At 48.7% G+C, this 24786-nt stretch overlaps 1 protein-coding gene across 4 annotated transcripts in view; it reads left to right on the forward strand.

Annotated features, from left to right (window-relative positions):
• Nucleotides 1–20746, forward strand: part of DCAF17 (DDB1 and CUL4 associated factor 17) — a 114464-nt gene extending 93718 nt beyond the window's left edge. For all 4 annotated transcript variants that reach the window (XM_075317323.1, XM_075317325.1, XM_075317326.1 and 1 more), the window contains exon 15: nt 20469–20746. In XM_075317323.1, the coding sequence (XP_075173438.1) occupies nt 20469–20582 (114 nt within the window). In that variant the 3' untranslated portion in view covers nt 20583–20746. The remainder of the gene's footprint in view (nt 1–20468) is intronic.
• Nucleotides 20747–24786: the final 4040 nt, after the last annotated feature.

Below are 24786 nucleotides of genomic sequence, written 5' to 3' on the forward strand. Positions count from 1 at the left end.
CACGTCCAGCAGAGGTCCCGACTGTGCAAGCGCCGCAGGGGCCGAGCACTGCACACAATGGGGGTCCGTGGAGCCTGCCGGTAGAAAAGTCCCACATGCGGTGCAGGAAGCATACAATGTCTGTGCCTTGGCACCCTTGCGTTTTACGGGCGACATGCTGCTGGCTCTCTGCATGTGAGAGAGTCTATAGCCAAAGGGCGACCAGCGCTATGCAATACCAAGTATTTGTAGCCACAAAATACTAAGGATACTACGAGCACAAGAGGGGGTGAGCCCACTGGGCTGCTTACCGCCCGCTGAACAGCGGGTAAGAGGCTGCAGAATGCCTTGTCTGGGTCTCCCCGGCTCCCCTCTGCAGCTCAGCGTGTCAGCAAGAATGGCTGCAGGCTTCTGTGGAGAGGGGCGGTCCGTGGGAGTTCCCAAACAAAAGTGCGGGAACAGTGTCCCCTCTGTGCTGACTGTGAGGGCTGGAGTATGTAAAAACGACTCCAGCCCTCAGCGCTGATGCACTGGCCAGCGTCCCGCCCCTCTCCTGACTGGCAGGTCTGTGGGCGGGAACGAACGAACGCAGGCCGCAAAAGCCGGGGACTCGAGTTATCAGCGCGGCCGCCGTAAAAGCGCGGGCCGCGCTGAAGTCCCCGGCGCACCGCAAGTGCCAGCCGCGCCGCTGTTCAAGCGGCCGGCGCGACCGAGTTCTAGCGTGGGCAGCGTCCCGCCCCTCTCCTGACTGGCAGGTCTGGGGGCGGGAACGAAAGGAAGCAGGCCGCAAAAGCCGGGGACTGTAGTTATCAGCGCGGCCGCCGTAAAAGCGCAGGCCGCGCTGAAGTCCCCGGCGCACTACAAGTGCCAGCCGCGCCGCAGTCCCAGCGGCCGGCGCGGACTATTTCCATAAATGTGCCTGCTTCAGCAAAGCTGAATGAGGCCATGGCACAGGCGCCGCAGCGCTGATGTCCCCCGGCGCACTACAACACCCAGCATGCTGCGGTGTGAGCGCCAGATACACGGGGACACAGAGTACCTTGAGGAAGCAGGGCCATGTCCCTGATGTACTCCGCTCCATCCAGCATCTTCTCCAGGGGCTGTAGATGGAGCACGGTCTCTGTGCCTGGAGACCGGTAAATCCCACTTCACCCAGAGCCCTGTAAAAAGGGATGGGGAAGGAATCAGCATGTGGGCTCCTGCCGCCGTACCCGCAATGGGTACCTCAACCTTACAAACACCTCCGACATAAGTGGGGTGAGAAGGGAGCATGCTGGGAGTCTGTATAGACCCTCTTTTCTTCCATCCGACATAGTCAGCAGCTGCTGCTGACTAAGAACAATGGAGCTATGCGTGCGTGTCTGACCTCCTTGCGCACAAAGCTAAAACTGAGGAATCTGTACTCCTACGGGAGGGTGTATAGCCAGAAGGGGAGGGGCCTTACACTTTTAAGTGTAGTTCTTTGTGCGGCCTCCAGAGGCAGTAGCTATACACCCACTGTCTGGGTCTCCCAATTAGGAGCGAAAAAGAAACCATAATAAATCATTAATTTAAGAGACATTTGTCTACCACCCATAGTTCTGATATATTAGCTGCATTCGCTGTAAACTGATAATTACAGCTAAAATAATTTCTTCAGCCTCAAAATAATCACGGACACCTTACTTTTTTTTCTTCATCGTTCCTTATGGGAGACCCAGACCATGGGTGTATAGCTTCTGCCTCCGGAGGACACACAAAGTACTACACTCAAACGTGTAGCTCCTCCCTCCTAGCATATACACCCCCTGGTAGCCAGTCCTAGCCAGTTCAATGCTTTGTGTTCAGGAGGTCACACACACATGCATTCTCATCTGATTTTTGATTTTGATTTCAAAGAGTTGGAAGAAAAGCGGGTCCAAACTGGACTCCCGGCATGTCCCTTCTCACCCCACTGTGTCGGCGGTGCTGTTAAGGTTGATTTTACAAGGCTGGAGCCTTACATGCCGCGCTCCTTCACCATCCCTCGGGCTCTGGCTTGAAGTGGGAGCCATCACGGTTCTCACTGCTTTGCAGGAGACTGGTCTCCATCCGCAGCCCTTTCAGGACCCTGCCGGACGGAGCACTCATCCCTCAGGGACCTGGCCCTGCGTCTCATAAGCTAAGTATTGAGACGTTATTGAGGGGTCCCTTGTACATTTATTGTGGGTAGAGTGTGTTTTTTTCACTTTGCTGTGATTTCCGGCCGGTTCTCTGGTTTTTACCTGAGAACCGCGCCGATGGTGCCTGTTTGCCGGCCGCATTGTTAAATCTAGGCCCCGGCTTCGCCTGAGGCCTAGTTTCGATTTCACTGCCCCTGCATGTCAGTCATGCAGAGGGACAGTGCGGCTCCGCCCAGCGGCTGTTCGGCACAGGGGAGAGACACTCCTCTCTGAGGAAAGATTCCCTCCCCTGTATATCTCCTTGGCCCTCCGGATCCCGCTCTTAGAGTAGGCCCCGCCCCCTCTCCTCGCTCCGGCGCGATTTTTTTCAGCGTTCTTACGCCATGTCTGCACAGCGATCGGCGCTGACTGCAGCATCTCTCTGGGGCTCCGGGCTGTGGGATCTGGAGGGCACAGAGACAATGTCAAACGGTCTGGCAAGCCACAACCTGCGGTTGTGGGACTGCTTATATACTGCTTATATACTGCAATACTCTGCTGGGGGTCATTCTGGCTCAGAGCCCCCACTTCAGCAGCATGTCTCACACGAGAAGTAAGGCTACAAGATAAGGCAGAAAAGGGGTTAATGCTGCGCATCAGCCAAATGAAGACGTATAATGTTGATGAAGATGAGTATTCTTTTATTTCATAGGACCTATGAAATAAAAGAATACTCATCTTCATCAACATTATACGTCTTCATTTGGCTGATGCGCAGCATTAACCCCTTTTCTGCCTTATCTTGTATGCTCATCCACGTGGGGCTGCAGCAGACGCCATTATCTCATGCGCACTAGTGGTTGTGACTGTCACAACTGATCCAGGTGAGTGTATATTTTCCAGGTATACCCCACTGATCACTTTGGTGTTACACTATCAGCGCTCCTTATTTTCAGATCTATACGAGAAGTAAGGCTGCAAGGCTGCACTCAATATGCACTGCATGTAGGCTCGTACTGCCTGTACCGAGCACATAACCACATTGTGATTCCTGCTCTAACATGGTGGTGCCTCAGCCTGGAGTCTCATCCCCAGTGGTCCCTCCGGCTGCTCCGGCTCCGGTGGCTGAACCCCCGGCTTGGGTAGAATCCTTCTCTCCATGGGACAGCTGTCCCAGACTCTGCTGAGCATGCATTAGCCCCCTTCTCAGGGCGCCTCTGCTGCTACGGCTCGCTCAGCAAGGCCCTCAGAGGATTCTTCTTCTGGTCTCAGACCCCGTCCTCCTCACAGGAGAAGCAGGGTCCCCTCTCCTTCCTCGTCCCGCGGCTCTGATTCACGAGCTGATTCGCAGGACGAGGAGGATCCCTTTACTGGGGGCTCGGACGCTTTCCATGTCCCCCATTGATCTGTCCGAGGGTGACGCAGATATTAGTGTTTCGATTGCGTGCATTAATTCTGTACTGGACCTCAATCCGCCAGTATCAGAGGAGCAACCCTCTCTGGCAAAAAAGCACCAGTTTACCTTGCCTAAGAGAACAAGGAGTGTGTTCCTTAACCACTCCAGTTTTCAGGCCACTGTGACAAAGCCCAGGGTCTGCTCTGACAAACGCTTCCCAAAGCGTGGTTCTGATGACCGTTTTCCCTTTCCACCAGAGGTGGTCAAGGAGTGGGCTCATTCACCAAAGGTGGACCCTCCGGTGTCTAGACTCTCAGCCCGGCCGTTGTATCAGTGGCTGATGGCACCTCACTTAAGGTTTCCACTGTCCGCCAGGTTGTCCTTCTGGCCAAATCTGTATGGAGGCGGCAGGGGCCTCGTTCTCCCCATCTTTTGCAGCAGGGCGGGCTTTCAAAGCCATCTCTGCTTCTCTAGAGGAGATGCATTCCCTCACAGGGACTCTATGCCCGAAATGGTTGCCTTAACTTCCAGACTTCAGTCTTTTCATCCTATGCCATTTCTGCCATGCTGGAGACTCTCACCGCACTGCGGTGGCCTCAGCTAATTCTCTCGCTATCCGCAGGCTCCTGTGGCTTCGAGAGTGGAAGGCAGATGTTTCTAAAGAAGTTCCTTGCTGGGCTCCCTTTTGCTGGGACCAGACTATTCGGGAACAACTGGATGAAATTATTAAGGAAGCTCTTGGCGGGAAGAGTTCTTCCATGCCACAAACCTAAACCAGGAAACCTGTCCAGGGCAGGAATCAGTCGAGGTTTCGTTCCTTTCGTTCCTCCATCTGATCGTCCTCTAAGCCCTCGGCCTCGTCCACTAGCTCAGCCAAGGATCGTAAACCCAACTGGCGCACGAAGCCGCGTCCTCAGAAGACCGCAGGAGCTGCTGCCACTAAGTCAGCCTCCTCCTGGCTATCTGGCCACGCCAAGCAACGTCCTTGGTCGGTGGCAGGCTCTCCCACTTTGGCGACGTGTGGTTTCAACACGTCTCCGATCAGTGGGTGCGGGATACCATCTCCCACGGCTACAGGATAGAATTCTATCCAGCCCGCCAAACAGATTTTTTCTGTCAACTCCCCCCTGCTCCAAGGCCGCCGCCTTCTCACAGGCCGTGGCATTCTTGCAGGCCAATGGAGTAATTGTACCGGTTCCCGACTGGGAACGGTTCTGAGATTTCTATTTAAATCTATTCCTAGTCGCCGAAAAGGACGGTGCCTTCCGACCTGGATCTCAAGCTTCTCATCAAGCATGTTCAGGTGCGGCATTTTCGCATGGAGTCTCTGCGATCAATCAATGACCCAAGGAGATTCCCTAGCATCCATCGACATCAGAGATGCCATATGCATGTGCCAATCGCAGTTTCACACCAGCGTTGGCTACGTTTTGCAATCGGAGTGGAACATTTCCAATTCGTGGCTCTTCCCTTGGGGTTAGCCACGGCCCCTCGAGTATTCTCAAGGTCATGGCAGCAGTGATTGCGGTCCTGCACCTCTAGGGGTTGGCAGTGATCCTTTTGTCCTGGACGACCTTCTAGTCAGGGCTTCATCCAGTGCAGACTGTTAGCGGAGTGCCTCGCTCACTCTCGCCACTCTAGCCAATTCGGGTGGCTTGTCATTCTGTCCAAGTCCACTCTAACTTCGACCCAGAAGTTCACGTACCCAGGGACGCAATTCGAGACTCTGCCGGCACTTGTGAAGATGCCCTTAGTCAAACAGCAGTCCGTCCTCTGGCGGTGCGCTCTTTCCTGAGGTCCCGACGTCGTTCCATCAGGCACCTAATGCAGGTGCTGGATCAGATGGTGGCGTCAATGGAAGCGATTCCCTTGCCCAGTTCCATCTGCGTCCTCTGCAGCTGGACATTTTCCGCTGTTGGAACAAGCGGACTTCCTCCTTCCACGGGGTGGTGGCTTCGCCACAGACCAGGGGCTCGTTTCAGTGGTGGCTTCGGCCCCTCTCTCTCACGGACGCTCCTTCCTGGCCCCGTCCCGGGTGATCCTCACCAGGATGCTAGTCTATCTGGCTGGGGAGCAGTATATCTCCCCCATGGAGCTCAGGGCACTTGGACTCCGTCCGAATCAGCCCTCTGGATCAATGTGCTGGAAATCAGAGCTGTGTTTCTAGCTCTCTTGGCCTTTCACCATCTGTTGGCGGCCAGGCACATTCGAGTCCAGTCAGACAACGCCACAGCGTTTGCCTACATCAACCTCCAGGGCGGGACACTCAGCTGCCTGGCAATGTTGGAGGTTCAACGCATTCTTCAGTGGACGGAGGACTCCTAGTCCACCATATCCGCAGTCCACATCCCAGACGTGGAAAACTGGGAGGCAGATTATCTCAGCCGTCAAACCGTGGACAACGGCGAGTGGGTTCTGCATCCGGCAGTGTTTCGGTCAATCTGCCGCAAGTAGGGCTCTCCGGACGTGGATCTTCGCTCCACGATCCTCAGGCTTTTGCAGCAGACGCACTGGTTCAAGATTGGTCCCAGCTTCGTCTGTCTTACGTGTTTCACCCTCTAGCTCTTGCCCAGAGTCCTGCGCAAGATCAGAATGGAGGGCCGTCGGGTCATTCTCATTGCTCCAGACTGACCCAGGCGAGCTTGGTACCCTGACCTGCTCCACCTGTCCGTAGAGGTGCCATGGCATCTCCCGGACTGTCCAGACCCTCTCTCACGAGGTCCGTCTTTCCGCCAGAATCCTGCGGCTCTCAGATTGACGGCGTGGCTTTTGAGTCCTGGATCTTGACGACTTCTGGTATCCCTCCTGAAGTCATCTCCACTATGACTCGGGCTCGGAAGTATCCTTTGGCCTTTTTGCCTTGCCGTCCCTCCTGTCCCTTCTACAGTCCGGTCTGCAGCTAGGACTATCCCTCAATTCCCTCAAGGGACAGGTCTCGGCTCTGTCAGTGTTGTGCCAGCGGCGTATCGCCCGGCTGGCTCAGGTGCGCTCCTTCATGCAGGGCGCATCTCACATCATTCCGCCTTACCGGCGGCCTTTGGAGCCCTGGGACCTTAATCCGGTCCTCACGGCTTCCGGAAACCCCCCTTTGAGCCTCTTAGGGAGGTTTCTTTGTTTCGTCTTTCACAGAAAGTGGTCTTTCTAGTGGCCATAACTTCCCTCAAGAGAGTCTCTGTTTTGGCTGCACTCTCTTCGGAGTCACCCCTTTTTTGGTTTTTCATCAAGACAAGGTGGTTCTCCGTCCGACTCCGGACTTTCTCCCTAAGGTGGTTGCTGCTTCCACCTTAACCGGGACATTTCCCTGCCTTCCTTTTGTTCGGCTCCTGTTCATCGCTTTGAAAAGGCGTTGCATACTCTGGATCTGGTGCAGGCGCTCCGGATCTATGTGTCTCGCACCGCTGTTCTTAGGCGGTGCACCTCTCTTTTGTGCTGACCACTGGTCAGCGTAAGGGCCTCTCGGCATCTAAGCCGACCCTGGCTCGTTGGATTAGGTCGGCCATTTCCGATATCTACCAGTGTACTCAAGTGCCTCTCCCGCCGGGGATCAAGGCACACTTGACCAGAGCTGTCGGTGCCTCTTAGGCTTTCAGGCCCAGGCTACGGCTCAGCAGGTCTGTCAGACTGCCACTTGGACTAGTCTGCATACCTTTTCGAAGCACTACCAAGTGCATGCTCATGCTTCGGCAGATGCGAGCTTGGGCAGACGCATCCTTCAGGCGGCTGTCGCCCATTTGTGAAGTTAGGTTTCGCCTACTTCTCAGTTTTTCTGTTTATTCCCACCCATGGACAGCTTTGGAACGTCCCATGGTCTGGGTCTCCCATAAGGAACGATGAAGAAAAAGAGAATTTTGTTACTTACCGTAAATTCTTTTTCTTATAGTTCCGACATGGGAGACCCAGCACCCTCCCTGTTGCCTGTTGGCAGTTTTCTTGTTCCGTGTGTTTTCACCGGCTGTTGTTGTTGTAGACAGAGGTTCCGGTTGTTCCGGGTTTTGCTCTATCTCTACTTTTGCACTAAACTGGCTAGGACTGGCTACCAGGGGGTGTATATGCTAGGAGGGAGGAGCTACACGTTTGAGTGTAGTACTTTGTGTGTCCTCCGGAGGCAGAAGCTATACACCCATGGTCTGGGTCTCCCATGTCGGAACTATAAGAAAAAGAATTTACGGTAAGTAACAAAATTCTCTTTTTTTCCCTTCCTGGACAGGGCAAATAATTGCCCTATTTTTTACAAACCCCTGGAACTTCCTGGCCGGTTGGCCACCCTGCCTGCCATGATGAGGACTCCAATAGTCTATACATGAAGAACATGGATCCCAGTACATAAGGCCCTGTACGCACAACGCATTTTTGTTTCTTAAGCAAAAAAAACTCACCTTTGGCCGAAAAACTCATAACAACACAGTTTTTGCTGTTTTTCAGTACGTTTTTGCCCATGCGTTTTTCACTATATTCAATGGTAAAACGCAGGTCAAAAACACAGAAAGAATGGACATGTTGCTTCTGCTTCTTTTTTCTGCAACCAAAACTGCAAGGATAAAAGAAGCAATGTGCGCATTGTCTTTCTGAATTCTCATAGACTTTGCTGGGGAACGATAATATATGCAGGTTATAATAATAAAAAATTATATATTCATTTATATAGCGCTATTAATTCCACAGCGCTTTACATACATTGGCAACACTGTCCCCATTGGGGCTCACAATCTAAATTCACTACCAGTATGTCTTTGAAGTGTAGGAGAAAACCGGAGAACCCGGAGGAAACCCACGCAAACACGGGGAGAACAAATAAACATCTGCAAGGAGATACAAACTCCTTGCAGATGGTGTCCTTGGTGGGATTTGAACCCAGGACCCCAGCACTGTAAGACTGCAGTGCTAACCACTGAGCCACCGTGCCGCTGCAGGTTAAATCAACAAACTGCACTCAAAAACTGCACTGTGTGCACAGGGCCTAACAATAGTTTTGTGTTCTAGGTCATAAGAGAGTTACTGTTCAAAACCCATTAACCCCTGTAACGAATGGTGACTTATGTTTGTGTCACATTTCAGGTGATTTATGGATCAGGCTCCGCTGCAGAGTCCTCTCCGTACATAGCAGGCGCACGCTGTGTTTTGTAGTCGGTGCCTGCCTCTGGCACAAGTGATTAGAGCTAGCAGTGGAATTTAAACAGCACAATCTCAGTGGGGTATCCGTAAAGATGCCCATTGGGGTCTTTCCCTCCCCCATACCTCCATGGTGCATGCTTAGGGTGTTGAAGTATTGCCATTCCTGCCAAAGACTCTATTGCCACTTTTTGGGGAGCTCCTGTGTCACTGGGCTGCATCAATTAAAAATATTTTTACTATGTACTGTAATACTGTAGTATCACAGGCTCAAATCCCCTGAAGAAAAAAAACAAAAAAGTAAGATATAAAAATAAGTTAGAAAAAAAAAAAAAGTGACATCGCCCTTTACCTAATTCCAAAAATGGACATTAAGGATATGGGTGGGAATAAGCAAATGCAGAATGGCTGTGTCTGTGGAAAACTGGTCTATCAAAAATAGAATTATTTAAAGGGAACCTGTCAGGTGCAATATTCCCCCTCCAAACCACGAGCAGTTCTGGGTGCATATTGCTGATCCCTGCCTAACCGTCCCTGTATACACTAGCATAGATAAAGAGATCTTTAGAAAAAGTATTTATAAATATCTTATCATATGCTAATGAGCGAAGGGACTAGTTACAAGGGTGTTACTTCCTCTGACTAGTCCGCCCTCTAAGCATGTTAACATACCCACAGGGGGGTGCTAACTTACTATTCAATGCCCACTGCCTAGTGTAATCATTGCCATTGATGTGATGCGCATACCTGTGTCCGTTGCACCTCCTCAGATGCCGGGTATAGGGTCAGTGCGCATGATCAGAAGTCCCCGCACTTCCGGTCATGCGCACTACACAGTTTAAAGCCAGGACGTGTACACCTGACTTCATAGTGCGCATGACTGGAAGTCTGGGGATCATGCGTACTAAGCTGAAATTCAGCGTCGGGGGCAGTGGCAGCAGAGGTGAGCGCGACCATGTCTCTAACTCTGCGCATTCATTAGCATGTTAGCACGCCCACAGGAGCGTGCTTACATGCTAAGGGGGCCGACTAGCTAAGGGAACTAATGCCCTCATGCTAGTTTCTGCACTCATTAGCATTTCATAAAGGATTTTTACAAATACTTTATCTATGGTAGTGTATACAGGGACGATTAGGCAGGGATTAGCAATATACACCCAGAACTGCTCGTGTGTCTGGGTGCATATTACACCTGACGGGTTCCCTTTAACCCATAAGGTAAACCCATTTTAATTAAAATAATTACCTTGACTATTTTTGTAACGATGGGGGTTGGGGGGGAGCCTGTAAAATTTGAATACTGCTGTAATTATACTGATCTGAAGGATCACATCATATTTACTGTACAATGAACAAAAAATAATACAAAATGCAACAGCGAAATAGCTTTTTTTTTTACCTTTTCACCGCATTCAGAATTTTTTTTTTCCTATTTTCTTGCCACATTGTGCTAAAATTAAATGGGGACATCAAAGCTACAGCTTGTTCCGTAATAGGAAGCAAAACAATTCATATGGCTATTTTGAAGGAGAAAAAAAATAAAAACAATTTAAAAAAAAAAAATACTTATGGAAAATTCAAAATAAATGGGAAAAAAAAATCCAGGTCCTTAAAGGGGTTTTCCTTATACTCCCGGAATGTGGCTAGATGTATAGGTTATCACATACTGGTGGTTAGATGGCCGTTCGGTCTCACAGCCTGCATCGGAGAATCTTGACAGTGCGCACTGCTCACGATGTGCTTTTATGTACATTTTGCTTTTTGATTGTTTTCAGTATCATCAGAAGATAGTGTTGGTGGGGGTCTCTGTGTAGAAAAAAAAAAGATGCAGCGCTTTCATTCTTATTGGCAGCAGTTTGACCAATATTCCTCACTTTCAAGTGTCCTCGGTGCTTGGCAGTCATAGTTGTGATTTCTGACACTAAATGGTGTGAGACTGTGACCGGGGTTATCTATGACGGCCGGTATGTCTCGCCCTGGTTGTGCTCACTCCATGATAGAAAGTAAATCCACTCTAGGGTTAATGCTGTTTCCCTACAGGCTGAAGGAAGGGTTAAATAGAATCAGGAACAAGGGCAGGTGTGCCGGGTGTGAGGGAGTGAACAGAACTTCCTGAGCTCTCTGCTGGAGAGGCACATGTATTTTGTTATGGACTTTTGTTTGGACATTAAAACCGTGTGCTGTGAACCTTAATGCCTGGATCCTGTGTCTTCTGCTGCGCAGCCGACCGTGCTACCTCACATATGGTGGAGAATGCGGGCATGACAGCCGGTGAGGTGTAGCATCCATCCCTGGTGACCCGGTAGCACATGTCCTGGATTCGAGCGGCTATACTACAGCCCAAACCCAGCGACGCCATGGAAGACATACTAAGGCTGCAGCAACAGACTAATGCACAGCTACAAGAGGCTAATGCACAGCAACAACAGGCTAATGCACAGCAGCAACAGACCAATGCACACCTGCTCCGGGCGTTGGAACGTCAGCAGCAATCCTTGCAAGTGCAGGAAAAAAAACTCCAAGAACAGATGGATCAGGCCAATGCACGTCAGCAGCAAGCCTTGCAATTGCAGGAAAAAAGGCACCAAGAACAGATGGTTCTCCTGGCCAAGTCGATCCGTGCCGGACCGGCAGCAACAACCCCGGGACCGGGTGACGACGGCAGCGTCCGGAAAGCGGTGAGACAAGCGTTGCAAAAGATGACCCCGGGTGATGATGTGGAAGCGTTCCTGGCGGTGTTTGAGCGGGTGGCCGAGCGGGAAAAGCTGCCGACCCCGCAGTGGGCTGAGGTATTGTCGCCCTATCTGACGGGGGAACCCCAAAAAGCGTACCTGGACCTCTGTACCGAGGACGCCATTGACTATGTGACCCTGAAAGCCGAAATACTGGCTCGGTTGGGGGTGAATACCTATGTACGGGCTCAGCGGGTAAATCAGTGGTTCTATGAGGAAGCCAAACCCGTACGCTCCCAGGCCTATGACTTGTTGCATCTTGTAAAAAAGTGGTTGCAGCCTGACACTCTGAGTCCGGCGCAAATGGTGGAAAGGGTAGTAGTGGATCGTTTTGTGCGCACTTTACCCGTCACCGTTCAACGGTGGGTCGGACAGGGTGACCCGAGTACCCTGGACCAATTAGTGTCCCTGGTAGAGCGGCATGTGGCTACGCAGGACTTGATACGGGACACTGAGACTTTGCGTACCGCCCGTCGGTCCGGCCCCTCCAAGCCTAGGGCCAAGGACCCACCGCTGACAACGGTGCAGGAGTCCCCTACCGTCCCGTCTGAGGCCGCGGCCGCCATTCCTGAGGTCCGGAAGGTTCTGTACCCTAAACGACAACCCGTCAAGGGGGTTTCCGTCCCCATTAGATGTTGGCGGTGCCAGCGGGTGGGACATATGGAAGCCCAGTGTCCACTCACCACGGAGCCCATGGATTGTGGGGTTACCCGGCGGGGTTCAATGTATGCTCAGGTGGTGTGTACCGCTGACCTGGTCTCCCCAGAGACGGAGCCCCACTTGTGCCAAATACAGGTGAATGGATGTCCGGTTACAGGATTGTTGGATTCTTAGTGACCCTTGTGCGATCCACCTTGAGGGCTAAAGTAAAGGCCACAGGACGCACCGTGGGGGTGGTTTGCATACATGGGGACCGCCGCGACTATCCCACGGGGATTGTCACCATCACAGCACCTTGCGGTCGGGTGCAACATGAGGTGGGACTTCTTAACACTCTTCCTTATGACGTGATCCTAGGAAGGGATCTGCCCTATTTTTGGACTTTATGGAGGGGACCCCCTAAGTCCCCTCAGATATTGGTCGGTCCGGGACCTGAGCCTTACAATCCTGAATCCGGGACACCTGCCGTAGGGGTCACCATGATAGGGACAGAGTGTGAACCCGATAGTTCGCCCCTAGAGGTATTGGCAGGAGAGGCTGAGACGGTCGAGCCCATCCCGGAGTTGGAGGCGTCCCCGGATACGTTTGGGACAGCCCAACTGCAGGACCCTACGTTAATACATGCCCGGAGTCGGGTGACAGTAGTTGACGGGGTGGCACAGCTGCCCGGTGCCCAGGTAAGGTACCCCCATTTCGCTCTTAAACAGGATTTACTCTACCGGGTAGATGAAATACGGGGCGTGGGGGTAGAACAGTTGGTGGTGCCCCAGCCGCATCGCCGGCGGGTCCTCGACTTGGCTCATAAACACCTGATGAGTGGCCACCTAGGGGTCAAGAAAACGCAGGAGCGAATATTGCAAAGGTTCTATTGGCCCGGGGTCTTTGGGGAGGTAAAACGGTTCTGCGAAACCTGCCCGGAGTGTCAGCTTACTGCACCCCTGACCCATTTTCGCAGTCCGTTGGTACCGTTACCCATTATAGAAGTCCCTTTTGAACGGATAGGGATGGATCTGGTGGGGCCCCTCGTAAAGTCCGCTCGAGGGCACCAACACATCCTAGTGATCGTTGACTATGCCACCCGGTATCCCGAGGCGATACCTCTCAGACATACTGCAGCAAAGCTTATAGCTCGGGAGTTGTTTGCTGTGTTCTGCCGGGTGGGATTGCCCAAGGAGATCCTTACGGATCAGGGGACCCCATTCATGTCTAAAGTGACCAAAGAGCTATGCCGGCTACTCCAGATCAAGCAGTTGCGTACGTCTGTGTATCATCCTCAGACGGACGGTTTAGTCGAGCGTTTCAATAAAACCCTGAAAACCATGCTAAAAAGGGTGATTTCAAAAGACGGGAAAGACTGGGATATGATGCTTCCCTATTTGATGTTTGCCATACGAGAGGTGCCACAGGCATCCACGGGGTTTTCGCATTTTGAATTGTTATACGGGCGACATCCCCGGGGATTGTTGGACCTGGCAAAGGAAACATGGGAGCAAGAGCCCACCCCCCATAAAAGTGTGATCGAACACATTTTGGGTATGCAGAACCGCATAAGCGCGGTCATGCCAATTGTGAAGGAGCATTTACAGGAGGCTCAGGCCGCGCAAAGCGGCCGCTACAATAGACAAGCCACCGTGCGGACCTTTAAACCCGGGGATCGGGTGTTGGTATTAATCCCCACGGCGGAGAGTAAATTCCTGGCTCAGTGGCAAGGTCCCTACGAGATAAAGGAAAGAGTAGGGGTGGTTAACTATAAAGTATTACAGCCCGGTAGGCGGAAACCTGAACAAATATACCATGTCAACCTATTAAAACCTTGGCAGGAACGGGAAAGCCTGATGGCTGTTTTTTCCCCACCTCCCTCCTCTTCGGGTCGTTCACATCCGGCTCCAGCGACCTCCGGAGAGGACGAACCGGAAGTAAGGATTGGAGAAGCCCTCACCAAGCAACAGAGGCGAGAGGCCAGACGGTTGGTTCAGCAGAACCCCGATGTCTTCTCCGAGCTGCCCGGTAGGACCAGTCTGATACGACATGATATTGTCACCGAGCCCCACCTGAAGGTACGCCTGAAGTCATACCGGGTACCGGAGGCTCGACGACAAGCCATATCGGAGGAAGTAAAGACAATGTTACGCCTGGGGGTCATCGAAAAATCCCGGAGTGAATGGGCTAGTCCGATTGTCCTAATACCAAAACCCGATGGCTCCTTAAGGTTCTACAATGACTTTAGGAGATTGAACGAAATATCCAAGTTCGATCTCTACCCCATGCCCCGGGTGGATGAGCTGATTGATAGGCTGGGACAGGCGCGATATTTTACCACGCTCGACCTGACCAAGGGGTACTGGCAGGTGCCACTAACGGAGTCCGCCAAGGAGAAAACCGCTTTTGTTAAGCCGGAGGGTCTCTTCCACTATGTTGTCTTGCCTTTTGGGTTACATGGCGCTTCGGCCACGTTCCAGAGGTTGATGGACTTAGTGCTGGAACCCCACCAGGCGTATGCATCAGCGTACCTGGATGACATCATTATTTACAGCTCCGATTGGCAGACCCACTTGGAACAGGTACAAGCGGTGGTGGACGCGCTTCGAACAGCCGGATTGACAGCCAATCCCAAGAAATGTGCATTGGGACTCACGGAAGCCCGCTACTTGGGCTACGTGATAGGCCAAGGAGTGATTAAGCCCCAAATTAACAAGGTTGAGGCGATCCAGAAGTGGCCTAGACCCCTGACCACGAAGCAGGTTAGGGCCTTCCTGGGTATCGTGGGGTACTACAGGAGGTTTGTAAAGGATTTTGCGGGACTATCAGCCCCCTTGACTGACCTTCTCAAAGGCAAGAAGTCCGTCATGGTGCGCTGGACTCCGCAGGCCGAGGACTCCTTCCGGGCCCTGAAGGAGGTCCTGTGCGGACAGCCCGTTCTTGTACACCCTGATTTCCGGAAGGAGTTCATAGTACAGACTGACGCCTCAGAGGTCGGCCTGGGGGCAGTGCTGTCTCAGGTGGTTCAGGGGGAGGAACACCCCGTCACCTTCTTAAGTAGGAAGCTCACCCCTCCCGAGCGGAATTATAGCGTAGTGGAGAAGGAGTGCCTAGCGATCAAGTGGGCCTTGGAGTCCCTACGCTATTACCTGCTGGGACGGCAGTTTCGCTTGGTGACGGATCACTCTCCACTGGTCTGGATGAGGTCCGCCAAGGAACGGAATGCCCGGGTTACCCGGTGGTTCCTTTCTCTGCAAAACTTCCGGTTTACGGTTGAACACCGGGCCGGTAGGTTGCAGGGCAACGCCGATGCCTTGTCCCGCGGCCCATGTTTGATGGCGGGAGTTCAACCCCGCACGCTTGAACTGAGGGGGGGGGTATGTGAGACTGTGACCGGGGTTATCTATGACGGCCGGTATGTCTCGCCCCGGTTGTGCTCACTCCATGATAGAAAGTAAATCCACTCTAGGGTTAATGCTGTTTCCCTACAGGCTGAAGGAAGGGTTAAATAGAATCAGGAACAAGGGCAGGTGTAGGTGTGCCGGGTGTGAGGGAGTGAACAGAACTTCCTGAGCTCTCTGCTGGAGAGGCACATGTATTTTGTTATGGACTTTTAATTGGACATTAAAACCGTGTGCTGTGAACCTTAATGCCTGGATCCCGTGTCTTCTGCTGCGCAGCCGACTGTGCTACCTCACAATGGCTAAAGTCAATGTTCACTATGCATTAGAGAGATTAATATATGTACAGTATATCACAAAAGTCAGTACACCCCTCACATTTTTGTAAATATTGTATCTTTTCATGAGATAACACAACAGATATGACACTGATACTATATAATGGTGGCCCCACAGATGCTCAATAGAATTTAGGTCTGGAGACGCTTGGCCAGTCAAGCAACTTTCCTCTGTTTCTATAGCAAGACAGTGGTCATCTTGGAGGTGTGTTTGGGGTCGTTATCATGTCAGAATACTGCCCTCCCGCCCATTTTCTGAAGGGAGGGGGATTATGCTCTGCTTCAGTTTATTGCAGTACATGTTGACATTAATGGTTCCCTCATTGAGCTATAGCTACTCACAGCTGGCAGTACTCATGCAGCCCCAAACCATGACACTTCCACCACCATACTTGACTGTAGGCAGGATACAATTGTCTGTGTCCTCCTCATCTGGTTGCCACCACACACACTTGATGCCATCTGAATCGAATAGGTTTATCTTGGTCTCATCAGACCACAGGACACGGTTCCAGTAATCCATGTCCTTAGTCTGCTTGTCTGCAGCAACTGTTTGTGGGCTTTCTTGTGCATCATCTTTAGAAGAGACTTTCTTCTGGGGTAACAGCCATGCAGACCAATTTGATGAATTGTGCAACGTTTGGTCTGAGCACTGACAGGCGGACTACCCCACCCCTGTATCCTCTGCAGCAATGCTGGCAGCACTCATACGTCTATTTTGAAAAGACAACCTCTGTTTATGACGGTGAGGACGTGCACTTGACTTCTTTGTGGGATCATGGTGAGGCCTGTTCTGAATGGAACCTGTCTTGCTAACTGTTGTATGGTCTTGGCCACTGTGCTGCAGTTCATTGTCAGGGTGGTGACAATCCTATTATAGTGTAGGCCATCTTTATGTAGAGCAACAATTTTTTTTCCAGTTTCTCAGATAATTCATTGCCATGACGAGTTATGTTGAACCTCCAGTGACCAGTATGAGAGTGTGTGAGCGATAACACCAAATGTAACACCCCTGCTCCCCATTCACACCTGAGACCTTGTAACACTAATTGGGCACAATTTGACCATTTTCACTTAGGGGTGTACTCACTGTTGTTGCCAGCAGTTTACATACTAATGGCTATGTGTTGAGTTATTTAGAGGACACCAAATTTACCCTGTTATACAAGCTGCACACTGACACTGTACATTATATCACAGGGTCAGATCTCAGTGTTGTCTCATGAAAAGATATAGTACATAATTAATATGTTTTTCTAAATATTTTAACATGTGAGGGGTGTACTCACTTGTGATTTTATAGTATATATACATACACACACATATCTCAAACAAGAGGATTAGAGCAGCATTTCTGCATACACCTTTTAGCTCTGGGTGTCCGGCCTCTCAGGTGCCATTCCATTAAGATTTATATATATATTTTATTTATATATATATATACCGTATTTTTCGCTTTATAAGACGCACTTTTCCTCCCCAAATTTTGGGAGGAAAATGGGGGGTGCGTCTTATAAAGCGGTATCGGGGGGGGGGGGGGGTGTCCTGTCTGAGGCGATCGGGCGGCCGGGTGCCTGTGGCTGCATGCAAGCGGCCGGGTACCTGTACTTGCGTGCAGCGGCAGCCGGGTACCCGTGGCTGTGTGCGGGCGGCAGCGGGTGCTGTGTGGCGTCGGCAGCCGGGTACATGTGCTTGCGTGCGGTGGCAGACGGGTACCCATGGCTGTGTGCGGGCGGCAGCCGGGTGCTGTGTGCGAGCGGCAGTCGGGTGCCCGTGCGGGCGGCAGCCGGCTGCCGCCCTCACACAGGTACCCGGCTGCCGCCCTCACACAGTTACCCCGCTGCCGCCCGCACACAGCCATGGGTACCCGTCTGCCACCGCACGCAAGCACAGGTACCCGGCGGCTTGTACGCAGGGTGGGCGGGCAGCCTGCTGGCTGCCACTCTGTGCATGCGGGGCGGGCGGCTGTGCAGCTTACCAGTTGTCCGCGGTCCCACTTTCAAATGATGGCGCCGGTGGAGCTCTTGGATGAGAGCTCCATCTGCGCACGCGCTGCTCCGGGAGTCAGCGCGTGCGCAGATGGAGCCCTTGGATGAGAGCTCCATCTGCGCATGCGTCGCTCCGGGCGCCATTACTTGAATCGGGACCGCGGACACACTCCACCACTGAGCAGTCCCTGCCGCTGCCACCACTGAGCAGTTGCCGCCGCTCCCACCACTGAGCCGTCGCCGCCACTCCCACCACTGAGCCGTCGCTGCCGCTGCCACCACTGAACCGGGACCGCGGACACACTCCACCACTGAGCAGTCCCTGCCGCTGCCACCACTGAGCAGTTGCCGCCGCTCCCACCACTGAGCCGGCGCCGCCACTCCCACCACTGAGCCGTCGCCGCCGCTGCCACCACTGAACCGGGACCGCAGACACACTCCACCACTGAGCAGTCCCTGCCACCACTGAGCAGTCGCCACCGCCGCTGCCACCACTGAACCGGGACCGCGGACACACTCCACCACTGAGCAGTCCCTGCCACCACTGAGCAGTCGCCGCCGCCACTGCCACCACTGAACCGGGACCGCGGACACTCACTGCACCGGCCTGCTGCACGGCTCACCCGCCACGGCTGGTGCCGCCACCACGGACCCCACGGATCCTGCAACCACGGACGCCACGCCACGGCACCTGCAACCAAGGACCCCGCTGCCACTGACCTGCCGCGCCTGCCAGCACAACCTGTGCCTCCTGTGACCCCGCTTCACCACCACTGCTGCCCCCCCTCCGGTAAGAGAACACCGGAGTATAAGACAGACCCCATTTTTCTTTTTTTTACCTTTTTCTATGTCTAAGTTTGGGGTGCGTCTTATATTCCGGTGCGTCTTATAAAGCGAAAAATACGGTATATATATATAATAGGTATATAATATATATTTTATTATATGTGTATATATATGTATAAATATATATATATGTATATATATGTATGTATATATATTTATATTATATATATATATATATATATATATATATAATGGAATGGCACCTTTAAAGAACACAATCTTTGCTACAAGTGGAGTGCTGCCTTCATCTTTATTGCTATAATATACTGTATGTATATTATAGCAAAAAAGATGAAGGCAGCACTCCATTTTTAGCAAAGATGGTGTTCATTAAAGGTGCCATTCCATATATATATATATATTATATATTTATATATATTATATATATTTATATATATTATTTTTTTATATATATATATATATATATATATATATATATATATATATATATGAAAAAAAAAAAATTATATACATATATATATATATATATATATATATATATACATACACATATATATATATATGTAAATATATATATGTAATATATATAATGGAATGGCACCTTTTATTATATATATATATATATATATATAATATAATATATATATATATATATATATCTCTTTATATATATTATATTTATATGTACTATATATATTTATATTTATATACATATATATATATTTTATTTATATATATATTTATATACATATATATATATATATATATATATATATATATATTATTTATATATATATTTTATAATGTATGTATGTGTTAGTATGTGTGTATGTAATATATCATATTTTGTTCACATGTCCACTGCTCATAGTGACACTGTTTCTCAGGAAGAAAGATCTTATTCTATTAAACGTCTCCAATCGTTGAAAGGAAAGCTGCAATTAATATTTATTATACCTCTTGGGCAGGAAGTGTCCCTGCGGTCTTATCTACGTCGGGGAAACAACTGTGAAACTAAAAGAGAGGCTTTCCAATCATTAATACACCATTAGGCAAAAGAATGTTTTATTACCGGTACCGCAGCACTTTGCTGAACACAAACACAACGTGTCACAATTGCGTTATCAGATCCTGGAGCAAGTCCCGCAGCCCAGGCGAGGAGGAGATCGTGTCAGGGCATTGAAGCAGCGTGAGCTATACTGGATACACCGACTGCAGTCTCTCCATCCACTGGGACTGAATAGGGATTATGATGTAACTTGTTTTTTGTAACACAGCCATACATGTAATGAAATGTTGAATTGATGCAACAGAGTTTATTTTTATTTTCATTTTCATTTTTTAATTTTTCTTCAAAAGGAAAAATGCGATTTATTAAAATCAAGGAAAAATAAACTTGACATGTAATGACAGTGTATTTGCAATATTAAAGATGTACTAATTTACATGGAAAATGTCAAATAATTTATGTAATTTTGAGCAAAGGTGAAAAAATTTAACCCTTTGATTTATTAGGCTGTTGTTCAACTATTGGTTCTTTATGTCTAAATCCATTTGTAATTGTGGTTGAACCATCATCTCAGTGAATCTGCTTGTTTCAGTTTGAATTCTAATGAGAAACATATATGGAAATTTGATTAATATAATTTAACTAATTAATTTAGTATGCAGATGAGATAGGTGGGTCAGTCACAAAGGAAGTAATCCACTCATTGTGTGTATATATATGTGTGTGCATTCATTTAATCTATAGATGTGAAAAAGGCTCACTATTAGCCGAAACGCGTGATTTACGCCTGTATATTATGATGGAATAAACTACAAAAATATTTCAGAAGATTTGGAGTGCTAGTCCTTTGTATTAATTAATTAGGCAGGAAGCTGAGAGACCATTATAGCGGCTTAATATTTGTAATGTGTTGTGTAAATTAATTTATTTTTGTTTGGTTTTTTTCTTAGACCCACAGTCATGCCTTGGTGTTTGATCGGGACACAGTGATCCATATAGAAGAGCGACCCAACCATAACTTCTCCTGCTTTGTCTATAAAATGCACTGCGGCTCCGAGGACTGATTGTGCCTGCAAATCTCTTAAAGATGATGAGAAAATATTCATTTCTCCGATTCCTTGTTTATGAATATATATTTATTGCCTTTAAAACAAGACTATTTCAATTTTGGTTACATAGACTTTTATTACTTGAACGTTTGGGGGGGGGGGGTCCCACTTTCCCCAACCATCACCCTCAGATTCTGCATCTCAGGACCAGAAACTTTAATATTTACTAAACTTTTTTTTCTTTTATTTTTTCTGTATGTAGGTATTCATCACTTACCTTTTTTATATGGGGATTTTTTTTTAAAAACTTCTCCCCCAGATCTTTTGCTTAAATGGACTGTTTGTGTTCTCATTATGGGGCATTTTCTCCTACTCACTCATTGGTTTGTCTGTGTCTATAGCATATTATTAATTTTCATGTTTTTTTGTGGGTTTTTTTTTTTTTTTTAACTAGTATTCAATAAAAATGACTTATATTTAGACTTTTTTTTTCCTGTGTCCTGTATTTATTTTGTTTTTTATTTGGTGTTTCAAGTACTATGAGTTATGAGTTTTTGCCTCCATGGATCAGACTTGTTTTTCCAACACAAACGCTATATCTGATTGTGATATGGAGAGTTTGGAGGCAAAGCTTATATGTTAAAATCTGTCGTTACTCTAACCATTTTGAATAATGTTTGCAGTGTGGGAGGGAGAATTATGCGCTGGAAGGGTTCATGGCTACGAGGGACCATTGCCATGAAATGGGTTGAATGATTGCCATCATAGTCTATGGCTGACCAATGCCTCTGTTGGGCATCAGTCACTTTCTCCTTGTTAATGGGTTTGGAGCTTTTTCCGGCATATTGCCCAGGTTACCGATCTTGATAGTGGCCCCCCTGCTTCGTGTTACCAGCCTGTACAGCCGTCCCCCACCAGCTAGGCTGTGAGTCCTCTCCCTCCCCTACAGGAGTTAATGGCGTTGAGTGAAAATCACAAAGTAATGCAATTGTCTTGGATAAGACAAAATCGATACACAATTGGTGATTCGCAAAATAACAACATGCAGTAGATTAAAGGGGTTGTCCACTACTAGAACAACCCCTTCGGATTCCACGTTTCCCTCAGGTAAATAATAAAGCCTATACTCCCCTCCCGTACCGATGCCGCGGCTCACGAGGGGTTGTGTTGTCACATGAGCCCCCGTGTTCAATCAACCCTGGCTTTTTTTCTGCCCACCTTCAGACTAAACGAGCAATTGACAGGAAGTGGGCACAGCCGCAATTCCTGTTTATTAACAAGTTTGGTCCAAAAGCGGGGAGACTGAAGCCGGCGCTGATTTGGAGCCGTGGCACCGTTGGAATGGCACCGGGATGGGCGGGGAGTATAGCTTTTATTATTTACCTGGGAAAACGTGGAATCAGAAGGGATTGCCCTAATACTGGACAAGCCCTTCAAGACTCAAACAGATTCCTCAAGCATTAATATAATGCTGGTCTTTTTATCAGGGAAGCCACTGTCTTTGTGACTGTATGTCCTGTACACAGATAACTCAAGTTAGTTAACTACAGTCATATGAAAAAGTTTGGGCACCCCTATTAATGTTAACCTTTTTTCTTTATAACAATTTGGGTTTTTGCAGCAGGTATTTCAGTTTCATATATCTAATAACTGATGGACTGAGTAATATTTCTGCATTGAAATGAGGTTTATTGTACTAACAGAAAATGTGCAATCCGCATTTAAACAAAATTTGATCGGTGCAAAAGTATGGGCACCTCAACATAAAAGTGACATTAATATTTTGTAGATCCTCCTTTTGCAAAAATCACAGCCTCTAGTCGCTTCCTGTAGCTTTTAATGAGTTCCTGCATGAAGGTATATTTGACCATTCCTGTTTACAAAACAATTCCAGTTCAGTTAAGTTTGATGGTCGCCGAGCATGGACAGCATGCTTCAAATCATCCCACAGATTTTCAATGATATTCAGGTCTGGGGACTGGGATGGCCATTCCAGAACATTGTAATTGTTCCTCTGCATGAATGCCTGAGTAGATTTGGAGCCATGTTTTGGATCATTGTCTTGCTGAAATATCCATCCCCTGCGTAACTTCAACTTCGTCACTGATTCTTGCACATTATTGCCAAGAATCTGCTGATACTGAGTTGAATCCATGCGGCCCTCAACTTTAACAAGATTCCCGGTGCCGGCATTGGCCACACAGCCCCAAAGCATGATGGAACCTCCACCAAATTTTACTGTGGGTAGCAAGTGCTTTTTTTGCCTCCATGCATAACGCCTTTTTGTATGACCAAACAACTCAATCTTTGTTTCATCAGTCCACAGGACCTTCTTCCAAAATGTAACTGGCTTGTCCAAATGTGCTTTTGCATACCTCAGGCGACTGTTTGTGGCGTGCTTGCAGAAACTGCTTCTTTCGCATCACTCTCCCATACAGCTTCTCTTTGTGCAACGTGCGCTGTATTGTTGACCGCTGCACATTGACACCATCTGCAGCAAGATGATGCTGCAGGTCTTTGGAGATGGTCTGTGGATTGTCTTTGACTGTTCTCACCATTCTTCTTCTCTGCCTTTCTGATATTTTTCTTGGCCTGACACTTCTGAGCTTAACAAGAGCTGTACCTGTGTTCTTCCATTTCCTTACGATGTTCCTCACAGTGGAAACTGACAGTTTAAATCTCTGAGACAATTTAAGTATCCTTCCCCTGAACAACTATGTTGAATAATCTTTGTTTTCAGATCATTTGAGAGTTGTTTTGAGGAGCCCATGATGCCACTCTTCATAAGAGATTCAAATAGGAGAACAACTTGCAAGTGGCCACCTTAAATACCTTTTCTCATGATTGGATACACCTGCCTATGAAGTTCAAAGCTCAATGAGGTTACAAAACCAATTTAGTGCTTTAGTAAGTCAGTAAAAAGTAGTTAGGAGTGTTCAAATCAAGAAATTCATAAGGGTGCCCATACTTTTGCACCGGTCAAATTTTGTTTAAATGCGGATTGCACATTTTCTGTTAGTACAATAAACCTCATTTCAATCCAGAAATATTACTCAGTCCATCAGTTATTAGATATATGAAACTGAAATAGCTGTCGCAAAAACCCAAATTATTATAAAGAAAAAAGGTTAACATTAATAGGGGTGCCCAAGCTTTTTCATATGACTGTAAATGTGTATACAGTCTATATGCAATATACTAAGGCACCAATCCAAGCGGTTTACTCTCTTAATATGGTACCAGGAAGCACCAGCCTGACCCGCTGGGCTTATAAACTGGAGCCAATGTGCCGACCTCGATCTCTGGTCTGTAGGGTTCAGGATTTGGGACTTGGCCTGCGGAAGTCTGGCTGTCTCCTGGTTTGGGGAATTTGGTATTTAATCTTTGGTCCTTGACTGGCAAAATCCAGTCTCTGCAACAGGTATTCCAGTTTTTGGAACTTTACCAGTGCTGTTTGATGATCTCTGGAATGGCTATTCAGTCTTTAGGTTCCTCCTGTAGTATGTATGGCTCAGGTTCTCGCCAAGTTCTGCTTGATCGGAGGTGACATTGCTGCAATGGACACTGGCCTGCTCTGCTGTCTGCACATCTACTTCCCTGCAAGTCTTCAAACAGCGCTGTGGAAAAAGAAAAGCGCAGATAGGGTCTTATCTGGTATACAGATGGGTATTAAAAGTAAGACAGGTACTCACTTTTTTGAGTTGTGACAGGCACAACTCCTTTGAAGGCATGCAGCAAAAATAATTGCAGAGAGTGGTCAGCCGCAGCCCCGATGATTGCAGTCAAAAACACAGGGTAGATAGAGAAGTCGGGTTAGATGCTGCGCTAGAAACCACAAATCCAGGAGATGCGATGAATTCTTTCCTTTATTAACACAGGTCAACGCGTTTCAAAGGCATCTCCGCCTTCTTCATCAGGACAAAGAAAGAAACAGAATAACTGTTTATAATAATCTGTTTCTTTCTTTGTCCTGATGAAGAAGGCGGAGATGCCTTTGAAACGCGTTGACCTGTGTTAATAAAGGAAAGAATTCATCACATCTCCTGGATTTGTGGTTTCTAGCGCAGCATCTAACCCGACTTTTCTATCTACCCTGTGTTTTCCCTGCAAGTCTTGGCGCCAACTCCTCCTCTTCTCTGGCATCCCGCCCTTTGTTTTATTTTATTTTTTTACTGCGCCACAGCTGTTACCTGACCCATCATCACCTTCAAACTTTTCC

Source organism: Anomaloglossus baeobatrachus, chromosome 7 (assembly GCF_048569485.1).
Source record: "Anomaloglossus baeobatrachus isolate aAnoBae1 chromosome 7, aAnoBae1.hap1, whole genome shotgun sequence".
NCBI classification, from domain to species: domain Eukaryota; kingdom Metazoa; phylum Chordata; class Amphibia; order Anura; family Aromobatidae; genus Anomaloglossus; species Anomaloglossus baeobatrachus.